Source organism: Manacus vitellinus, unplaced genomic scaffold, assembly GCF_001715985.3.
Source record: "Manacus vitellinus isolate BGI_N305 unplaced genomic scaffold, ASM171598v3 scaffold_75_pilon, whole genome shotgun sequence".
Taxonomy (NCBI): domain Eukaryota; kingdom Metazoa; phylum Chordata; class Aves; order Passeriformes; family Pipridae; genus Manacus; species Manacus vitellinus.
In genome coordinates, this window is record NW_021940789.1 from 2,077,238 (window position 1) to 2,095,896 (window position 18,659).

At 51.5% G+C, this 18,659-nt stretch overlaps 1 protein-coding gene across 1 annotated transcript; it reads right to left on the reverse strand.

Moving 5' to 3' along the window:
• PTAFR (platelet activating factor receptor) lies at positions 1–8,095 on the reverse strand. Its single transcript, XM_018084760.2, has 2 exons — positions 7,917–8,095; positions 1–3,551 (listed from the first exon to the last, which is right to left on the reverse strand). Exon 2 carries the CDS (start codon positions 3,491–3,493, stop codon positions 2,429–2,431), a length of 1,065 nt encoding a protein of 354 aa, XP_017940249.1. The 5' UTR covers positions 3,494–3,551; positions 7,917–8,095; the 3' UTR covers positions 1–2,428.
• Between the last annotated feature and the right edge of the window lie 10,564 nt (positions 8,096–18,659).

Below are 18,659 nucleotides of genomic sequence, written 5' to 3' on the forward strand. Positions count from 1 at the left end.
TTGAGGAACACACTTTATTTAAAAGAACTTTTGAGGATCCATTTAATTGCAAAGTAGAGCAGAGTAATGCAACATTGCGGTAGAATCATGAAAGTAATTCCAGGAACAGAAGCAGCAGCTCAGCCTGGTTTTTAGAAGCACATTGTTACTGATTAATTACTACAACATCTCCTCCTGAAGTGACCTCTGGGCTTTTCCCTCCATTTACCCTTTTCCTTAGATGCAAGTCTACATTGGTTCCCTGAGCCCACGCTGCCCTGGCGTGAAATAAAGCCCATGGATACCCACAGTGAGGAGCTAAACTGTAAATTCTGCTGCGAACTTTCCAGGAATCCAAAGAAGATCGTGCATTTGCCAGCTCTCCACGTAAAATTCCTTTCCATTTCCTCCAAGAGTGGCAATTCCATCGGTTCAGTGCTTTAGGGTCTGTGAAATGAGAGCTCCACTATGGCATAGGGACCAAGGGGGACAATGGAGAGGTCTCCTCATCTGACACCAGCAGAGCTCCTCAGCCAGAACGTGCCAACAGAGCAAGGTAGAAACAGAGGCAGATTCCTCCAGCAAGTCAGACTTAGGCTTTTAAATTACAAAAGTTGCTTCCTTGCTGTGTTCTCTGGCTCTGCAGATTCAGGGCGCATCTCTGAACGTTGTTGAGGGACAGGACAAGGTGCTGGCAGTTGTTTGTTATGGGTGGCCATTACGGGAGCAGAGCCCAGGATTAGGAGGGAGATGCATTCTCATTGTGATCAGACTCTTTCCTTTGTCTGGCACTGGGCCTGGAATGCAGGGGTGTCCCTGGCAATGGCCTTAGAAAAATAAACATATTAGTTCTTTTGCTCATTCACACAAGAAAGGACAAAATCTGCCTGAGAAGCTCCAAAGGATACGACTGAAGGACCCATATCTCCACTGAATAAAAGCAAAGCAGTACAATGTTGGTCCTGTCTTTGGAAAGGCTTGAGCTTACCTTCACCGTGCTCGGGTGGGTGTGGGAAGGCCACTGTCAAGCAGAGGAATAATTGGTGTCACAGGTCAGATACACCCTTCCTGTCATCAAGAGACTGGGTAGTTTAGGGAACCAAAAACTGTTGTGAAAACAAGTAAGTTCCCTTCCCTGCCCAATTTCCTGTGCTAGATTGAGCAATTTGGGTCAGAAAAGGAATCCCAAGTGTCTCATGACTGGTAACAGAACTCAGCACTCGTGGAAAACCACTTTGCCCTGGGCCCCAATGGACTGCAGCCAGCCCTGGGTGAGGGGTCTCCAGTGCTGTTGGAGCCTGTGAATTATGTGTCTGTCAAGTGTCCTGTACCACTGCCCAGCACTGATTTACTCAGAAAGTGGCCATGACCTGATGTAAAACCTCACTTGCTGTAGGAAATCAAGAACTAGCCAGCTTCATTTCTTTGCAGCAGAACTGGAAGGGCTGGGGGAAGGAATAATGTAATGGCTACAACCCTAACTTAAATAAATAAGCACAAAGATACTAATGCATTTTAAGATTTTTTTTCCTTATCGTAATGCCCATGCTGACAGTAACCTTTGGTTATTTGGAGTCTCCTAAGCTAGACTGTGTGTCCACAGACACTGCAGTCAGTCAGGAATTAGTAAACTGAGTGCACGAGACCATTGGTTGGCCAGTTCTGCTGTCACACAAGAAGCCAGGGCAGACCATAGTGCCCTTTGGCACTAATGCTGATCTGAGGGGGGGGTGTTGAGGCACTGCCAATTTCTCTTCCTTTCCTTCCCAACTTGACTGACTCAAGATCTGGAAGCAAAGGTTCATAATAGCTACTCCCAGACATCTCTAAAGTTTGGATCCCAGCAGACCATGTGAGTCGGTAAGAAGGGATCAGAGGTGCAGATTTCCTCTGACAGCATTTGAGGAACTCCATGGACTAGTCTCTTCCAGCCACTCAAGAGCTTCTTCAGCTCAGACTCTCTTCATAGGACCACGTAAGCTGCTTAGAAAAGTCACCCAATGACACTCACAGCTCAGCCTGTTCTTCCAGGTCTTTTAGAAGTCCCTTACAGCTCTAATACTGGATCCATTGTGAGGGCTGGGCAGGCAGAAGAGCAGGGACGGTTCTGTCTGGACAATGGATAATTCTGGTGCACTTGACTTCTAGCTGCTCACTGCAGAGCTCAGTGACACGTTTCTTTTATGTAAAAGCAGATTGATTGTGCTGTTGTGAGCACCCATGAGAACACCAGTCCAGACAGAAGGTGCTTTCCTGCCAGATAACCACAGGTTCCAGTTCTACCAATTGTGTGTGTATAGAAGAAGTGAGCATCCATTCTTCAGTCTAATGGGAAAAAAAAATATGTAAAATCCTGATCTTTTGTTTTGTCCCTTGATGCCTCTTTCTGAGAAAAGATGAGTGATCAATTCACACCTCTCCATCTGCAATCAGAATGGGCTTAGTGGTTCTAACAGATCCTAATGGCATCCTCTTGGTGAATGGTGCCCTCAATCACCGTGTCTGTGGTTTGTCTGGAGCACTTGCGACTCCCTTTCATGCTTTTCAGGTTTTCTGAAAGATGCTTCTGGAACTTCTTGGTGAGGAAGCAGTAGATGATCGGATCCAACACACAGTTTGTACTCAAGAGGCACAAAGTCACCTGGTGAGCATCATTGAGCTGTTGGCGCAGCTGACAGTTTTCCTTCTTCCACTGCTCCAGAACAGTCAGGGTCCAGGGCAGGTCCACGATGTGATGGGGCACAAAGCTTATGATGAACACAGCCAGCACTGTGCACACCATCCAGAGGGCCCTTTGCTTGACATGAGCGCTCTTCCGTGGATGCACCGACTTGGAGAACAGGGTCCTGATAATGACAATGTTCCAGCCCAGTATAAAAAGGAAAATGATATAGAAGAGGACGCAGATGATGACGTGAATTGCGAGAACAGCCGAAACCCCAGTGGAAGTGTCATAGCGCTCAAAGCACCGGGTGAAATTCTTCGAGTTGATCTCCTCTTGATTAGTATTATTGTCAAAAAGGTAATACAAAGAGCTGCCCACTATTATGATCCAGATAGCTGCTGATAGGTAGATACCCCTTCTCTGTGTGGTCAGCTGGGAAGCTTTAATAGGATTAGTCACAGCTTGGTAACGATTGTATGTGATGACCATCAGAAAGGCAACAGAAGAGTAAGTGTTAACAAAAAATAAACAGCCAGCCACATTACAGAGGAACTCAGGCATGATCCAGTCTCCACGGTGGTGGTAGTAAACAATCCACATTGGCATCGTAACCAAGAAAAGCAAGTCAGCTACTGTCAGGTTTATCATGAATATCTTGATTTCATTGAGTTTCTTGGTAGGGTAAATATGGCTGAAAATCCAGAGAACGTAGCAGTTGGCAACAAAGCCCAGAATGAAAATGATGCTGTAGAAAACAGTGAAGAGGTTGTAGCGAAACTCAGAGTCTATGTGGCACAAAATGAAGGAATCAGCGCTGCCTTCCACACCATCTTTGCCCTTTCCAGACATTGCGGTGCTGAGTGGGTACGTCTGAAGCACAGTTTCCTGCTATAGCTTTCCTTCTTACCTAAAAATAGAAGGCATAAAACAAATTGATTGTTTGGCATCATTGCTAAGCAAACCCCTATCTTCAATTTTAAGTTGTCTATGACCACAGGAGTTCTGCTGATGCCTTGGTTCCAGCCACAGACACCTGTCCTGTCCACTTGGTCCTGTCTTTTATCCCATTTCTACACCATATGAGCCTCTGTGTCTTCATCCAGCATTGTTTGCTGCAGTGAGATCTCAGATCCCTCACCTCTAATCTCAAAAGACTTTTTTGCATGAGTTCTTAGATCAAATCATCTGTTACTCTGTTTTGTCTCAAGCTTCTTAATCTTTTACTATAGTCAAACGTTTTCTGTGACTCATCCTATCCCTGTGTCCCATTCTCCCCACACCTCCCCTTCGCCCTGCCATGGTTCTTGATACTTTTTAGCTTGTTTATTTTAAACTAGAAATTTCAGACATGAAACAATATCTGGTAAAAATGTCTCATAGAATCCCAGAATAGTTAGAGTTGGAAAAGACCTCTGGAGTTCATCTGGTCCAACCCCTGCTAAAGCAGGTTGCCCCAGAGCAGGACACAGCACTCCAGATGTGGCCTCACCAGGGCTGACTAGAGGGCAGCCCTCAACCCGCTGGCTACACTCTTCCTCATGCACCCCAGGACATCATTGGCCTTCCTGGTCATGAGGCACACTGCTGGCTCCTGGGAGTCCACCAGGACCCCCAGGTCTTTCTCTCAGAGCTGCTGTCCAGCAGATCATCCCCAGCAGGTACTGTTACATGGGGTTATTCCTCCCCAAGTACAGGACCCTGCACTTGCCACTGCTGAACTTCGTTAGGTTCCTCTCCAGCCTGCCCAGGTCTGGCTAAATGGCAGCCCAGGGCTGCCCACTCGTCCCAGCTCTGTGTCCTCAGCAAACATGCTGGGTGTAGGGCAGTTTCCAGTCCCCCTGTTTGTTGTTTTCTGACGTTTTCCTGCTCACACTTGTTTCTTTCCTCAGCTTCAGGCACTGCAGGCACCCAACATCCCCTTCATAGGCCACCAGACCTCTCAGTTGTTGTAGTCAGTGAATGATGTAAAAGATGAGTCCCTGATCCTAACAGGTATGTTTTGCGGTACATTGTCAATTCTAACCTTAAGATATCACACTTAAAATCTTGGCTGTTTTCTATCATCATTTTGAATTCAAGTTGTCATCAAACCTGGCTCCCTTCCCCGGTCCTGTTTCTTCATCAGATGCCAGGGGCAGCAGCAGCAATTCTGCACTTCCATGTAAGGCTGCTGGCAAACACTGTCCCTAAAGAGACACTTTCAGGATTTTGATATTACTAGTCCCCATCTCAGTGGCGATTTCTTCACATCTTGCCTACAGTTTGGGCACATCAGTCAGTCCATCCCTGGAAGTGTCCAAGGCCAGGTTGGACGGGCCTTGGAGCAATCTGGTCTAGTGGAAGGTGTCCCTGCCCACGGCGGGGGTGGAATGAGATGAGCTTTAAGGTCCCTTCCAAATCAAACTGTTCTGTGATTCTATGATGCTGTATCAAATTTCTGCATCCTCAGTCACGAAATTACAGAATCACAGAATATGCTGAGTTGGAAGGGACCTTCACTACTGTACATGTTCCTGTATCAGTTTTACATGAATCCCATCTAATCCCTTGTATACTTCAACCTGCTGCTTTTCCATCTAGAGGACACACAACCTGTTCCTGACTCCAGCACCCTGTGTGATGCTGAGCAGGTGCTCGACTCTCCATGACAGGATCCTGCAGATCTGCTTGTTTTTCTCTCTCTGTCCCTTCATGGCAAGACAAGTGGCCACTGCAGGGAGAGCAGTGGGAGACACCCAGTGAGGCTGGGGCTGAATCTGCTGGGGTTCTAACCAAATTTGCAGAACATGGCGGTTTTCCTTGAGAGTGAGTAAACTCTACCACCAGTCACAAAGCCTAAACTGGTGTGACTTATGCTGGGAGTACTGGGTGCTGCTCATTGGACTGGGCTTGCCTCAACTCCACCAGGCCCATGGACAACAGGCTTTTCTCCAAAGACTTGCTGCTCCTGAACAGGCACCCTCCTGTCTCAGAACTTCGTGGATCCTCCCCAGCAGCAGACAGTGCCCGGAACTCCCATCCCACCCTCTGTGGGCAAAGTCCCCCTGTATGCTCATGTGCTGTTGTTCCTCATTTACACATTTGGACTTTTGCAATTTTCCACTGAAAATGGGGAAGTCAGTTGAAGCTCAAGCTCGCTCTCCCTTTCTCCAGAAAACTGCAAGCGCTTGGTACTGCTCTCCAGGCGTTAGGACAGGAAGGCAGCAGTCATCTTCCTGAGGGGTCTGTCCCTCCTCACTCCTCACAAGTCCCCTAAGGATGTGACAACTACAGGCTTGGACCTTCCCAGACGGCTGCATGCTGGGCAGCACTGGGGGCTGAGTGTCCTAAACTCAACCTTCCAGCCATGGTCCATGGGAATTGGCAAGCAGCCATGGCCATACTGGTAGTTGGCCTCAGGTGACTCATGTATTTGTCCTTGTTCACCTCAATCTCTGCCACCCTGCTGAGAACCCTCTGCTCTCTAAAGGGCAGTAGATGATTCAGGTGGTGGTGGCCAGGAGGATGGTCTGGGCTGTGACACCTGAGGGTGTTCGCAGTCTGGCACATCCCTGGGGAGTAACATGTCACTCACTGCTGCCCTGTGGAGGGGATCCAGAGCAGGCAGAGGCCCACAGTGTTCTCCTTGGGTTCATGCAGGACACAAGGCAAGTCCTCTGGTCATCTTAGGGATCATTTTGCACACCCTTATCTATGCATGAGAAGTGCTAATTGTCACAACAAGGCCTTGCATCAATGTCTGTGTCTCAGTCCAGCTCTGCCACCCTCTGAGGCACCAGGTCCAATGAGGGCACGTACCAGGTGGGAGGATTTGTATCTCAGCTCAAGAGGGCACCGGGCAAATATGGACATTGAGGGAAGCAGTGAGACTGTGCAGGGGCAAGAGAAACTAGTGGGGAGTGTTATGTTTGCTATGCTAGTCTGACATTAGAAAAAAACTCCAAGAAGTCCTAATTATCTAAGATCATTAGAGAACTCCTTTTTTTTTTTTTTCCAAATCTGCATCATAAACCCACTGCTGTGACTATCTGCAACATCAGCAGAATAGTTCTGGTGCTTTGGGGTGGGATCTTTGCAGAGGAAGGTGCTCTATTGCGGTGGCACCAGACCTGAGTATAGAAGAAGTGGGGAAAACCCCCATGCTTCTCTCTAGCAGGATTCATGAGGAGGAGAGGAGTGTTCACATCTAATAGGTGGGCACGGCTGCTGTTCACAAAGTCCCTTCAGACAGTGCCCCAGGGCACTACCCACCCACCCATTTCTGGTGTTGCACAATGGCAGGGCAGCCTCCAAACTTTGCCCAGGAACTCTGGTGAACTTTACTGGTGGGGTCTCCAGGCTGCCCACCAGCTGCCAGGTTTAGTAGACAGGGTGGAAGGGAGAGTGAACCTGCACGTTCCCTCCATGGCACAGCCCTGCATTGAAGGTGGGCTTGAGCCACAGGGCTGCACTCTGACCTGGAGAGGTGAGTGTGATGACATGCTCTGTGACTGCTTCCAGTCTGCTGAAATCTTTGGCAAAGGTGGTCTGTGGGAGATGGCACTGCCATCTGGCCCCAGTAGCATCTGGTAGAGCTCATCTGTCTTTGCATTAGCAGGCTGTGCTGTGCCAATGCCGGGGAATCACAAGAGAGGTGTTCTTCCCTTCTCATAATCCAAGCGAGGTGTTGTACCAAGCACAGCTAGAAGGGAACATGGCATCATTCCCCACCAAATTTACTCAATGCCCACTTCCCTCTTCGGGCTGAGGAACCTGAGCTCATGTCTTCCACATACCTGTGAATGTCCTGAGCTCTGGAACACTGTGCAGGGGCTCTCACTCAGCCTATCCTGTTGAAGCAGTTCCCTTTCTCTGAAGCACATTGGTACCCTCCGTGCCAGGGGAAGGGTGAGCAGGCACCACGGGCAGGGTACAGGCTGTGGCTCGTGTCCTCTGCTGCCCCATGGTCAAAGCCCCTGACACCTCCAGCCCAAGCCACTGCCTTGCCCACAGTACACCAGCCAGTAACCCCAGGTGGGCTGTACCATCAGCTCCACTGATGCAGGACTGGAGATGGAAGGAACCAGCTGCACAGCAGAGCGTGGCTGGGGCAACTGCCGGCCCTGCTCCCAGTCTACAGACACTCCCATGGACCATGCTCTCCCAGTAAGGATTTACTGGCTCATGGCTGCAAGCAAGCTATGCCATCAGCAAAAGTATATCCCAAGAGGAATAGTACTAATAAAATATATCCCAAGAGGAATAATACTAATAAAGTATATTTTCTGCTTACCACGGTTGAAAAGATTCAGCACAATATGTCCATCTGCAGCCTGAGTAGCGGTGGGTGTTTCACTGAGGATGTTCCGTCTCCCAGGGGTTATTTTCCCTGCCCTGGGGCTGGACAGTCACCACACAGGCAGCTCTCAAGAACAGGACACCGGAATGGGAGCAACTGCAGCATGACTGCAGAGTCACTAGAGAAGAGGAAATGTGTGACATCAGCTCAAAGGAAATGAGAAATAAAATAACTGTAGAGGAAAGGCAACAAACCACAGCAAAGGTCTGGAGAGTCCTTAAGGCTTTTTCCTTAGAGTATCTCTGGTTATGAAAGAGGGCAAAGTTGTGATTTTCCTCTAAAGGCAGAATAGGAATCTACTCTGTGTCCCTGGTTAGATTTGGGATTAGACAGCATTTGAGCGTCTTCCTTCCAAAAAGATGAATGCCAGAAGAGCTTTCACTTAATAACTTCCAGGAAAGGAAGAGAAAGGAGACTCATGTATCCCATGGACAGACTCACTTCCCAGCAGTCTCCATCACAATTGTGTTGGGGCTACTCAGACCCAGGGACTTCAGCCATCACAAGCCTCCTTTTATCTCAGGGGCTTTCAGCAGACACTGGGACACCACAGCAGGGCAGATCCTCATCTTTCCCATACACTTGCATCATGGTCACCATTACATGTAGCAACCTGGAGCTCACTCAGCATGGAGGTGCTGTTGGTGGGGTGCTCAGGGTGCACCAGTGACAAGCAAAGCTGCACCTGTGTCCCAGCCAATCCATAAATCCCAGGCTGTAGCTCCCATGGGGATGGTTAACCTGCCCTTCAGGCAGACAGTGCTCTTGTACCTGCACACGGCACAGATGTGAGCTCAGAGCAAAAACCTCACACCTGACACACCCACAGGAACCAGAGCCCAGACTCTGGTGCCCGGGGTCGCTGTGGAAGACACCCCAACAGAGCCACAGAGTCCATCACCAGCACGAAGGGGTGTCCGAGTCTGCCACAAGGCTGCTGAGGAAGGGCACGGGCCCAAGCAGAGGCAGAAGAGGCCAGTCCACACAGGAGCTCCTCTGGGAAGGTTGGGAAGAGCTCCCCTGGCTCTTCTCAGGAAACACCAGCTATGGCAAACATCCCACAGAAGGCCCTGGCCATGTCCATGCTGGGAGGACACCAGAGACCCCTGTGGTGTGGGTCTCCTGGGAGCCACAGGGATAGGCTGAGGGTTGTGTGCCCTAAGCCACAGCAGTGAGGACACCAGCCAAACTTCTCCAAGAGCCAGGAGCTTGCACAGACTCTGTGACTTCATGTCACACTTTTGTCATTGGGCTAGTGACGCCTGGTTCCAAGCTGGGATAGGCAACCTCCTCATCAGCAGAAGAGATGGGGCACCAACAGAGGGGCCAAGATGGACAGCAGCAGCACTGCTCTGCACTGGCTTTTGGCTCACTGGCCTCAGGCATCCCAAGGTGATGGGCTGCACAGCACTGGGGCAGCTGGCACCCTGCCAGAACCCACCCACCATCCATTGCTGGTGCCTGAATGTCCCCAACCAGGGGCAGCCAAAGCCCCAGCACCAGTCTGGGCTTCTTTGTCTGGATCAGCTCTTCCTTGGCTCTTCTCTAGAGGGTGAAGGTGGTCTTTCCCAGAGCCACTACAGAAGGAAACACCCAGCGTGCCCTTCAGCACAGTGCCCCGGGGGGGCCAGAGCCAGGCGTGCACCCAGGGGCTTGGCAGCCCCCAGCAGCCCCAGGTGAGCTCCAGATGGGCAGGACATGTGCAAGTGCTCTGCAAATTGCTGCAGGTCCTGCTGCTCCGGAGTCTGCTCAGGGAGACCTCCAAAACAACCAGATGTCCATGGACATCACAGCTGGCACCACAGCTGGACATGCCTGAGCTGCTGTGGAGTCACCCTTGTCCCCTACAATAACAGCATGGGGTGGCCAAGGGACTTGGAAGCCCCCTGAGCAGAGTGGGACCCAAACCCCCCCAAGTGCAAGAGAGCCCCGTAGCAACAGCATGGGATGGGAACCCCAGCTCTGCCCTGCCACAGCAGGGTGGGCTGCATGAGGGGCTGGCATGTGGAGCAGGGGACAGCCAGGCTCTGTCTCTGTCAGGCCATGTCAGGGTGAGCTGAAGGGTGAGCTGAGGCTCCTGCAGTGATGCTTCAGAGTTTTGCTGGAACCGAGGTTGCAGGCAGCCTGGCTCCTCCCCTCTGCCACCTGCCATCCTCCCTCCTTCCCTCCAGCTGCTCTAAGGATGGACAGGGGAGCCTGACCCTTCATGGACAAGGCGGAGCCCCAGCTGTGCCCTTAAGGCTCCTTCTGGAAGCTTAAATTAAAAACCAAACAAGGGCATGCTAAGGAGCTTGGCTGGCAGCCAGCTCATGTCTCTGGGTAGAGCAGCCAGTGAAGTCTGGAGGCAAGATGAGTGCTTACAGGGGCTGTAGCAACAATCAAACAAAGCTTGGCTTGCTGTCCTGCCACAGACCAGCCCTTAGAGGAAATGAAAACCTGGAGGCTTTTGGGCTGAGGATGAGCCCTCAGAAATCTTCATCCTTCCTCTGCTCAGCCCTGTAGCGTGCCCGTTCTGCACGGACAGGTCCCATTGCCCCCATAGTGCCCAAAGCCAGCTCTTCCCTTTTGCTCCCTTCCCACCTGGGGACCCTCTTCCCCTGCTCTCCTGGCACTGCTGCGCATTTCCGAGAGTGTAACTTTGAATCCAAAATTAAGATGCATTTTGCTAGTAGAGGCTCATTCAGCACTCCTGGCAGCCTCACTGCCCTGGGCCTGCCGCTATTTCCTGCTCTTCCAGCTCAGGAGATGCACACACTGGCTGTCAGCTCTGATGGCCATGCAAGGTTGAGTTAAGAAAAAAAATCTTGAATATGCCTTCACTTTCATCAAGCCAACTTGCAACTTAATAAAAAATAAATAAGCTTCTCTAACTGATTCCCATAGGTGCTGCTAAGGAGCACTGATGGTCCTCCAGATTGTTGTACCGGGATGCTGGATCCTGGAGCAGCTGTTCCAAATGCCACTGTCCTGGGATAACTCCATGCAGGCTGGCTGGTGGGCAGTGGCTGTTACCCATGGGTCTGGCACCCAGCAGCACTCTCATGGCAGCGCTCTGCCATGGTAGATGCCCACTGCCTCCCTGTACACACTGCCTGCCTCTGGCATGTGTCCTTGGGGTTGTTTCCATCTTAGATGGAGCTCATTAGGAAAATATTTGCTTTGGATACCACGTGTAATTTTGCAGGGATCAGAAACTCTCTTGGTTTTGAAAATACAGTATTATAAGCAAATATCCAGATCTTGCTTCCCAAGAACAAGCCATGCTGTGTTAGTGGAGAAGAGCTCTCCAAGGAGTGCAAATGCAGGAGCAGCAGCTCAGCTGATGGGTCTGTGACTGCCCTGGTGGTGACACAAGGAGCGAATGAGGACAAGATGAAATACCAACATGGAGCTTGTGACAGCACCAGCTGCTGCCACCAGGCTCAGAGCTGTGTGGGGCAGGACCAGCACACAGATGAGCCTGGTCCCTGCTGGTCCCACTCCCCAGCACGTGTTCTTGAGTGTCAGGATAGGTCTCTGAAAGAGCATAAAGTTCCTTTGGAGCCATAGCAGCTGCTGAGCTGGTGCTGAGCATAACTGTCTGTGAGTTCCCACCACTCACTTCACACCCTCTGCAAAATTTCCTTTTGCTTGTTGCAGGAAAGAAATACTAAATAAACTCTGTGCTTCCTCTGTCATGAGCATTTCAGAGCAGAGCAGAGCGTGTCCCCACCTTGTCACCAACCCTGCAGGCATGTGCCCCAGAGCTGGGCTTGCTTAGCTGGGAAGCACAACAACCCATTGGCCAGAAGCCCCTCCTGGGGGGAGCCACTCAGCAGCACTCCCTGGGAGCCCTCTGACACTGCCAAGGCAGGGCATGGCTTCTGCCACTGGCTGTGCCACTGGGATTGCCTGGACTGGCAGGGAATGTCACTGCTGGGAGCAGGGCATCCTCCAGCTGGTTTTGGTTCCCAAGCCGAGCCCTGCCGCACTGAGCAGAGGGGTGAGCTCACAGGCCACCACGTTGGGATTTGTGTGCTGCAGCCCCAGGCTGTCACAGTTCTGCTGGAGGTGAAAGCCGTGCCCTGGCTGAGCTGCCACAGCTGGGACACTGCTCCTGGCTGCAGGAGACGCCTCCTGCCACGGCTGCCAGCCCTGTCCCCCACCCAGCGGGATGAGGACCTGGTCTGCTCAAGAGGCTCTGAGCATTGTCTCCTCCTCCTCTCAGGAGGAAGGTCCAGGCAGGGCTCCTCACCTCACTTCAAGCGTCCAAGCAAAGCCAAGGCTGTTGTTGCCACCCAGGGGTGGACAGGACCCAGATGAGGGCAATTCCCCTCCCCATAGCCCCAAAAGCACCAGCAGCACACACCTGATTCATGCCATTGTGATGCACCTCACCTCTGCTTGCTGGGCATGGGAACAAGGAGTGTCTTCCCACACCCAGATCGGGAGGATGAGGAGGCTCTGAAGCCCCTGGAGCTGTCTGAGATGCCATGGCTCAGCGATCCATGGGGGACGTGGAGCCAGCCTGTTTACAGCTACCCAGCCACAGAAGGAGCCTGTGGAGCAGGGATGGAGAAGGCCTGAGAGAGCAAGCAGAAAGGAAAGGAGTGCCTTACCTTGGGGTCACAGAGCACCTCTCCCAGCCCAGTTGGAGACCCCAGCCCACCAGGTCCCTGCTGCAAGTAGAGACACCAGCAAGGCCGAGCTGTCAGTGTGTTCCTGCTCAGGAAGAGGCTTGGACGGGAAGGAGAGTGCTGTGCTTGCTCCCAGGTGAGTGACTCACTTCCCTCTTGGCACTTGTGACGGGCTTAGCTGTGCCCTGGCTGCGCCCTGGAGCTTGACACCAGCTCCTGTGGCCCTTCCTTGGGCAGGGGACAAAAGGAACACAGTGGCGGAGGCTCCATCCTGGCCAGGGGCTTGTCACACTCCTGTGTCACCTGGTGTCTCACAGGCCTGAGGTGGGATAGCCCAGCCCTGGAGCAGCTCCCGGGCAGGGTCACTCCTCAGCTGGGCCAGGGGCACAGAGATGGCTGCGGTTCAGCAAGGGGGGCCAGCACCCTCAGCGGGTCCATCCTCTGGGCTCCTCATTTCCTTCCAGATCCTGGGGCCAGGAGCCAGCAAAGTGAGTGCTTGTTCCAAAGCTTCCATGGGAGGTGGAGACTCAGCAGGCAAAGAGCCAGGACAGGACTGCTCTGCTGTGGGAGCCCCCATATGAAAACATGAGCCAGAAGAGACTCCAGGTTGTGGCAGCTCATTCCTGTGCCCCTTCTGCAGCACTATAAACCCCCCTCGGTCCTTGTGCTCCTTCAGCCTGGGAAGAAAGGGTGGTCAGACCTGTGGGGGATCCACTCCCTCCAGCTGCTGCTGGCACTGCTCTGCTCAGGGTCCAGGTGGGGTTTCCCCAGACATGTTGTGTGGCACTGGCATTGCTCAGGGCATGGGCACAACATCCGCTTGAGTCACGTGTGTTATAACAAGAAACAACATGTTTCTGTCTGCTCCCTTTAGTCCCCACGGGTTATCTAACAAGGAAATGCTGTTGGGGTTTCTTTGCTGGTAAGAGTTGGTAAGAGTTGGCTCTGGTTATAGCAGGAAAGGAAGTGTGAGGGTTCTGAGACAGTCCTGAAGGGCCAGACAGCCAGAACCCACATGTAGCAGGCACCAGCACCGCTGTCAGAAGGAACTGGCTGTCTGCACACCCTGGAGCCCCCCAGTAAGGCTGGCAGGCACCCAGCTGGAGTATGCAGAGCTGCAGGAAGCACCCCAGCTTCCCAGTCAACCAAACTGCACCAGTATGGCCTTTCCCAATGAGGAGGCTGCCAGCCAGGTTGTGATTAAGGCAGCCAGGCTCTGCCAGGTGCACAGCCAGAGAACGAGGGCAGTTCATGTCCCCTCTGTGTCAGACTGGTGACACTGCACCTGGAACAGTGAGGGCAGCACAAAAGGGATGTGGAGAATTTGGAGAAGCAGAGAGCTGGCACCACAGTCTGAGCTTGGGGCACATCCTACTGAGGGAGCTGGGCTGGAACAGCCCAGAGGCAGAGGGACCATCTGATCACTGCCTGCAGCTGCTGTAAGGGAAATTGCAGAGGACAGACATGAACTCTTCTCAGTAGTGACAAATGGTGTGATAACGGGCAACAGCCACAAACTGGGTGAGGGACAGTCAGGATGAATGTCAGTGAAATATTTTCGCTACAAGGGGTGTTCATCCCTGGGACGGGAACCCAGGAAGGAGGGGGGGGTCTCATCCTTATGCTTGCCCATATAAAACCCCAGATCTCACCTACCATTAGTGACAACCCCACCTCAAACGCAAGATCAAATTAAAGACCTACAGATGTCCTTCCCCAAAACACTCAAGTTCTGTGATCTGAACTGCAACAATCACACTGGCACATGTGCCAGTGTTATTTTCCTTTACAGGTGCTCTTCATGGAAACAAAACACACTGCTCCAACTCTTCCACCCAGAACAAACTGTTACAAGAGTGCCCAGAGTGTCCTTACTGCTGCCAGACAACTGAATATCCCAGAAAGGGAATGTGAATGCAGCAGGCAGCCAGAGAGGCCCATTTGAATGGCTCTGAGTGGGCTGCAGCAGAGATCTCCTGCTACAAAGACCTAATTGCCCCAAGGCACGTGCCCATTCTCATCCCCTGAGTCCAAAGCCCTCCAGCTGGTATGACAGAGAGGCTTCCTCATAGGAAGGCTGCTGAGCCTCAGCAGTGTCAGGCAGCTCAGCTACATCCCAGAGCAAAGCGTGCACGGCGCTCGCTGCAGCGCTGACGTCGGGGTCAAGAGAAGCTGCACCCTCAAACATCTGCCCCTTCTGTTCACAACACAAAGCCAGGGCTGTGAGAGCTGCACCTGCCAAGGAGCACAAGGAGCTAACCAGGTAGGGAAGGCAAGGGAGCCCCAGCAGCAGGAGATGCACTGCCAAGAGTTCTGGAAAACAAAGCAGGGGAGGTTTCCAATCCAGGCAGTGCAGACCCACATAGGGGGGGTGCCCCAGGCCAGGCACGCTGTGCTGGGGGACAACATGGGACAATGCCCCTTTTCTTCTAGTGAGTTGTAGAATAACAGAATGTCCTGAGTTGGAATAGACCCACAAGGATCATCAAAGTCCAACTCCTGGCCCTGCACAGACACCCCAACAATCCCCCCATATGCCTGAGATCATTGTCCAAACCCTCCTGGAGCTCTGGCAGCCTTGGGGCCATGACCACTGCCCTGGGGAGCCTGTTCAGTGCCCAACCACCCTCTGAGGGAAGAATCTTTCCCTGAGATCCCTAAACCTCCCCTGATACAACTTCATGCTGTTCCCTCAGGTTGAGGGAACCCTAGGAATGTAGGACTCAGCTGCCCCAGCAGGGGAGGTCTGGCTCACACTGCAGCTTGCAAGAGGAAAAGGAAGACAAGGCAGCCCATCTCTGTAGATATCATGCTGCCATCGCCCTCCTGTTTCTGAGGGAAACACTACATTAAAGGCCAACCTCTCATAGTTGTCTCCAGTTTCAGCTGTTTTAAGAGAAAGACTAGCAAAAGAACCTGTCGTCTGGAAGGAGAGGACAAGCCATTGATCTCTCCCACCTGGGTCCCTCTATTCAGTACTTCACTGGCTGCAGTTAATCCCCCCAAAACTAGCTAAGGCCTGAAATACAAATAGCACACAGTGAACGAGCTGTTCCTGCCCAGGGAGAAGGGGTTGATGGCAAATTCAGAGCACATCACTGTGTTTGCCAAACTAAGATAAACGTTAAGTAAAACACCGATTTATGTATTATGAAGAAGAGATTTCATCTCTGGCTAAGCCCTCAGGCCATAACCTGGTCTAGCCTTTACTGAATGGCTTTACTACCCGGTGAAATCAAGACCTCAGCCTGTCTACACACTCAGGGGATCCTCCATTCTCATCACTAAATTGCACAGTAGCACCAGGCAGGAAGGTGCTGCCCCCTCCTCTTTATCCTCATGTGAGTTGTTTCTTTTGCAGTTGCCCTTTTCTATCTTCAGACACAAGAAAACAAGTACCTTGCAAAGGTCCTTTCCCATCCCACCAGTGAACAGCAGACACACCCTTGCCAAGTGCATAGGGAGGGGAAGACAAGCTCCCTTCCTCAGATTGAAACCAAGAGCTTCAGGAGTGACCTCTGGACTTCCAGAAAACAAAGCCAGACTCTAGTCGATCCCCATGTACATCTGTGCGAACTGGACACAGAGGAGAAGCTATTTCCATGGGAAATCAAAGCCAAGACTCTACTGAAAGGTGCTTCTGCAGCTCCCCGATACCTTTTCTCCTTCTGAAAGAAAACAAAGTTACTCCTTATTCCCACAGATGAATTTTCTGGTCCTGCACATCAAGGGCAAATAGTTTAGTCTGTGAGAACCACTGACCCAAAAACAGCTCCAGGGAGAGCAGAGGCCTAGAGATCCCTCCCTCTACACATCTCTACCTTTTGAAATTAAACAGCATTCCATTCAATTTGTCCCACTGCCTTGGCATCTGTGGGGATCCACGTTGTGCACTCGTATTCACCCAGGCAATTCAGACCAGTTTGTTTCTACAAAGGATACGAGGATCAGAATTAGCCTCCCAGTGGAGCAGAGAAATACTCAGAGAAGGGCCAGGTACTTCAGTGCAGCCCAAGACCCCCCTGGCAGATGGGAAGCTTCTCAGGACTTGGTTGGGTAGATAAGACAGGAAAAACTGCATATGTAGACACAGAAGCATATCATAGGCAGGGCAGGAAGCAAAGGAAACAGGAACAGCTAAATTGAGAATGACACTGTGTTGTTGCAAGCTGTCCCAAACCAGTCAGATCCACTGGAAAACAGTGACTCCACTGCAGAAGCCCATGGACCTGGACATTGTGACTCTGGTCCCAGCTGCACCCCTCGAGAGCCAGTGGTGAGCCACTGCCCTGGGCACATTCTCATCAACACACACAGCTCTGAGAAGCAGAATCAGAGCTTAATATGGGTCTTACAAATGTTTCAAGTTCTCACGGGGCCCATCCTGAGCTACCTGAAAAAAATGTAAAGAAAAGATCTGAAAGGGCAGCAAAGACATCACACCATCAGCAAAGAAATGCTGCTAGAGACTAGTGTTTCAGGGTCAAAGGGAAGGACCCTGGGACAAAAGTGATGGGGACAGATCTTTGAAACAGAAATACCTTGACAGGGAAGAAAAGGCAGACAGGTTGGAGGGGCAGCATGTCCTCTGGGCACTGAGAAACTGCACTTGGAACCACTCTGATGGTGTGAGCTGCTGCCCAGCACTACTCATGTCTTACAGCCAAGGAGCAGAGGAGATTGCATCTGAGAGGCAGCACCACAAGCTAACTGATATTTTCCCCAGAACAAACATGGCCAATTGCTGCCTCGACAAGGAAGTTGTGTCCTACCAATGCATTCTCAGTTACTGGAGGATCAGGTTCCACCAATAAAAAGTAATTTCAGTGCCTGAACAGAGATGCTGCACAGTTCAGTGTCACCCAGACCTGCCAGCCCATCTTAGTCTGCTGCTAATTATTAGTGTTTGGCTCACGTGCCACCCGAACATCACCAACATGCTACTCTTTAACAATGTTTTGTCCCTCGAGGTTCAGCTCAAGGGATCTATTTAGCAGGTTACACTCACAGGACAAGTAATGTAAAGAAACTACATTCCTGTGTTTATACAGGAAATAGGAACTGTGTTCCGATGTGTTAAGAGCTATTTAATGTATAAAGTACCAAAATATCCTTCCCATATAAAATGAAGGTATTTCATTTTACATCTGGTCACACAGACCAGTGCATGAAAGGAAGAGAAAGGAAGGTGAGGGGAGAGCACCAGCCCCCTTCAGCAGGTTCAGCCAAGTCCTGGTCCCATCAGGATGCACCACCTTCCCTGGGAACTGCTCTTCCTGCAGACACCTGTTGTGTAACACAACAACTCGGTCATGTCACTCCTCTCCAGCAGGAATAGGAGGCAGTTCATCAGAACTGAGAGCTGGGACACGAGCAGCTGGAGGCACCTCTCCAGGGCCAGCAGAAGCAATCCTGCCGGACTGAGCCGCTGCTCAGGAGCAGCACAACGGATCACACTCACTTGAAGACAAGTGGAAGGAGCTAGTAACAGCAGTGAGAAGGAAGGAGAGCAGCACTTTCATGGAAGCAGCTCCTCACGGGACCCAGGTATAGGGATGGCCATGAGGACAGATGGGAAGAGCTTGCAGAATGGTCTCCAGAGGAACCTCCCCAGCACACGCGAGTCTGTAGCACATTCTATTAAATAGCTCAGAATCTCTTAAAAAACATACAATACACAGAAAGCAGGAATTTAGAAATCCAAAGTCATGAGTTCGAGCTCACCCCACAGCTCCGAGGAGTTATGCTCCTGACAGATGCCCAAGGCCTCCCAACCCATCCACACTCCCCCAAGGCCCAGCCACAAGCTCAGTCCTCAGCACAGACCCTGGCACGCCTGCCTCCACCCAGGCAGCATCCCAGGAAGAGCCATCCTCTCCCAGCCTCCTGGGTATGTCTCTGAGGACTGTCACTTCAAAATACAAGCCAGAACAGACTTTGGGATGGCAGCAGACCCTTACTGGGTAACGTGTGCATGCTGAAGAGCAGCACCATCTCAGTGGTAGCACTCCATTCACACCCTTGTTATTGTATTTTTTAATAATTCCAAGAAAAAAACCAG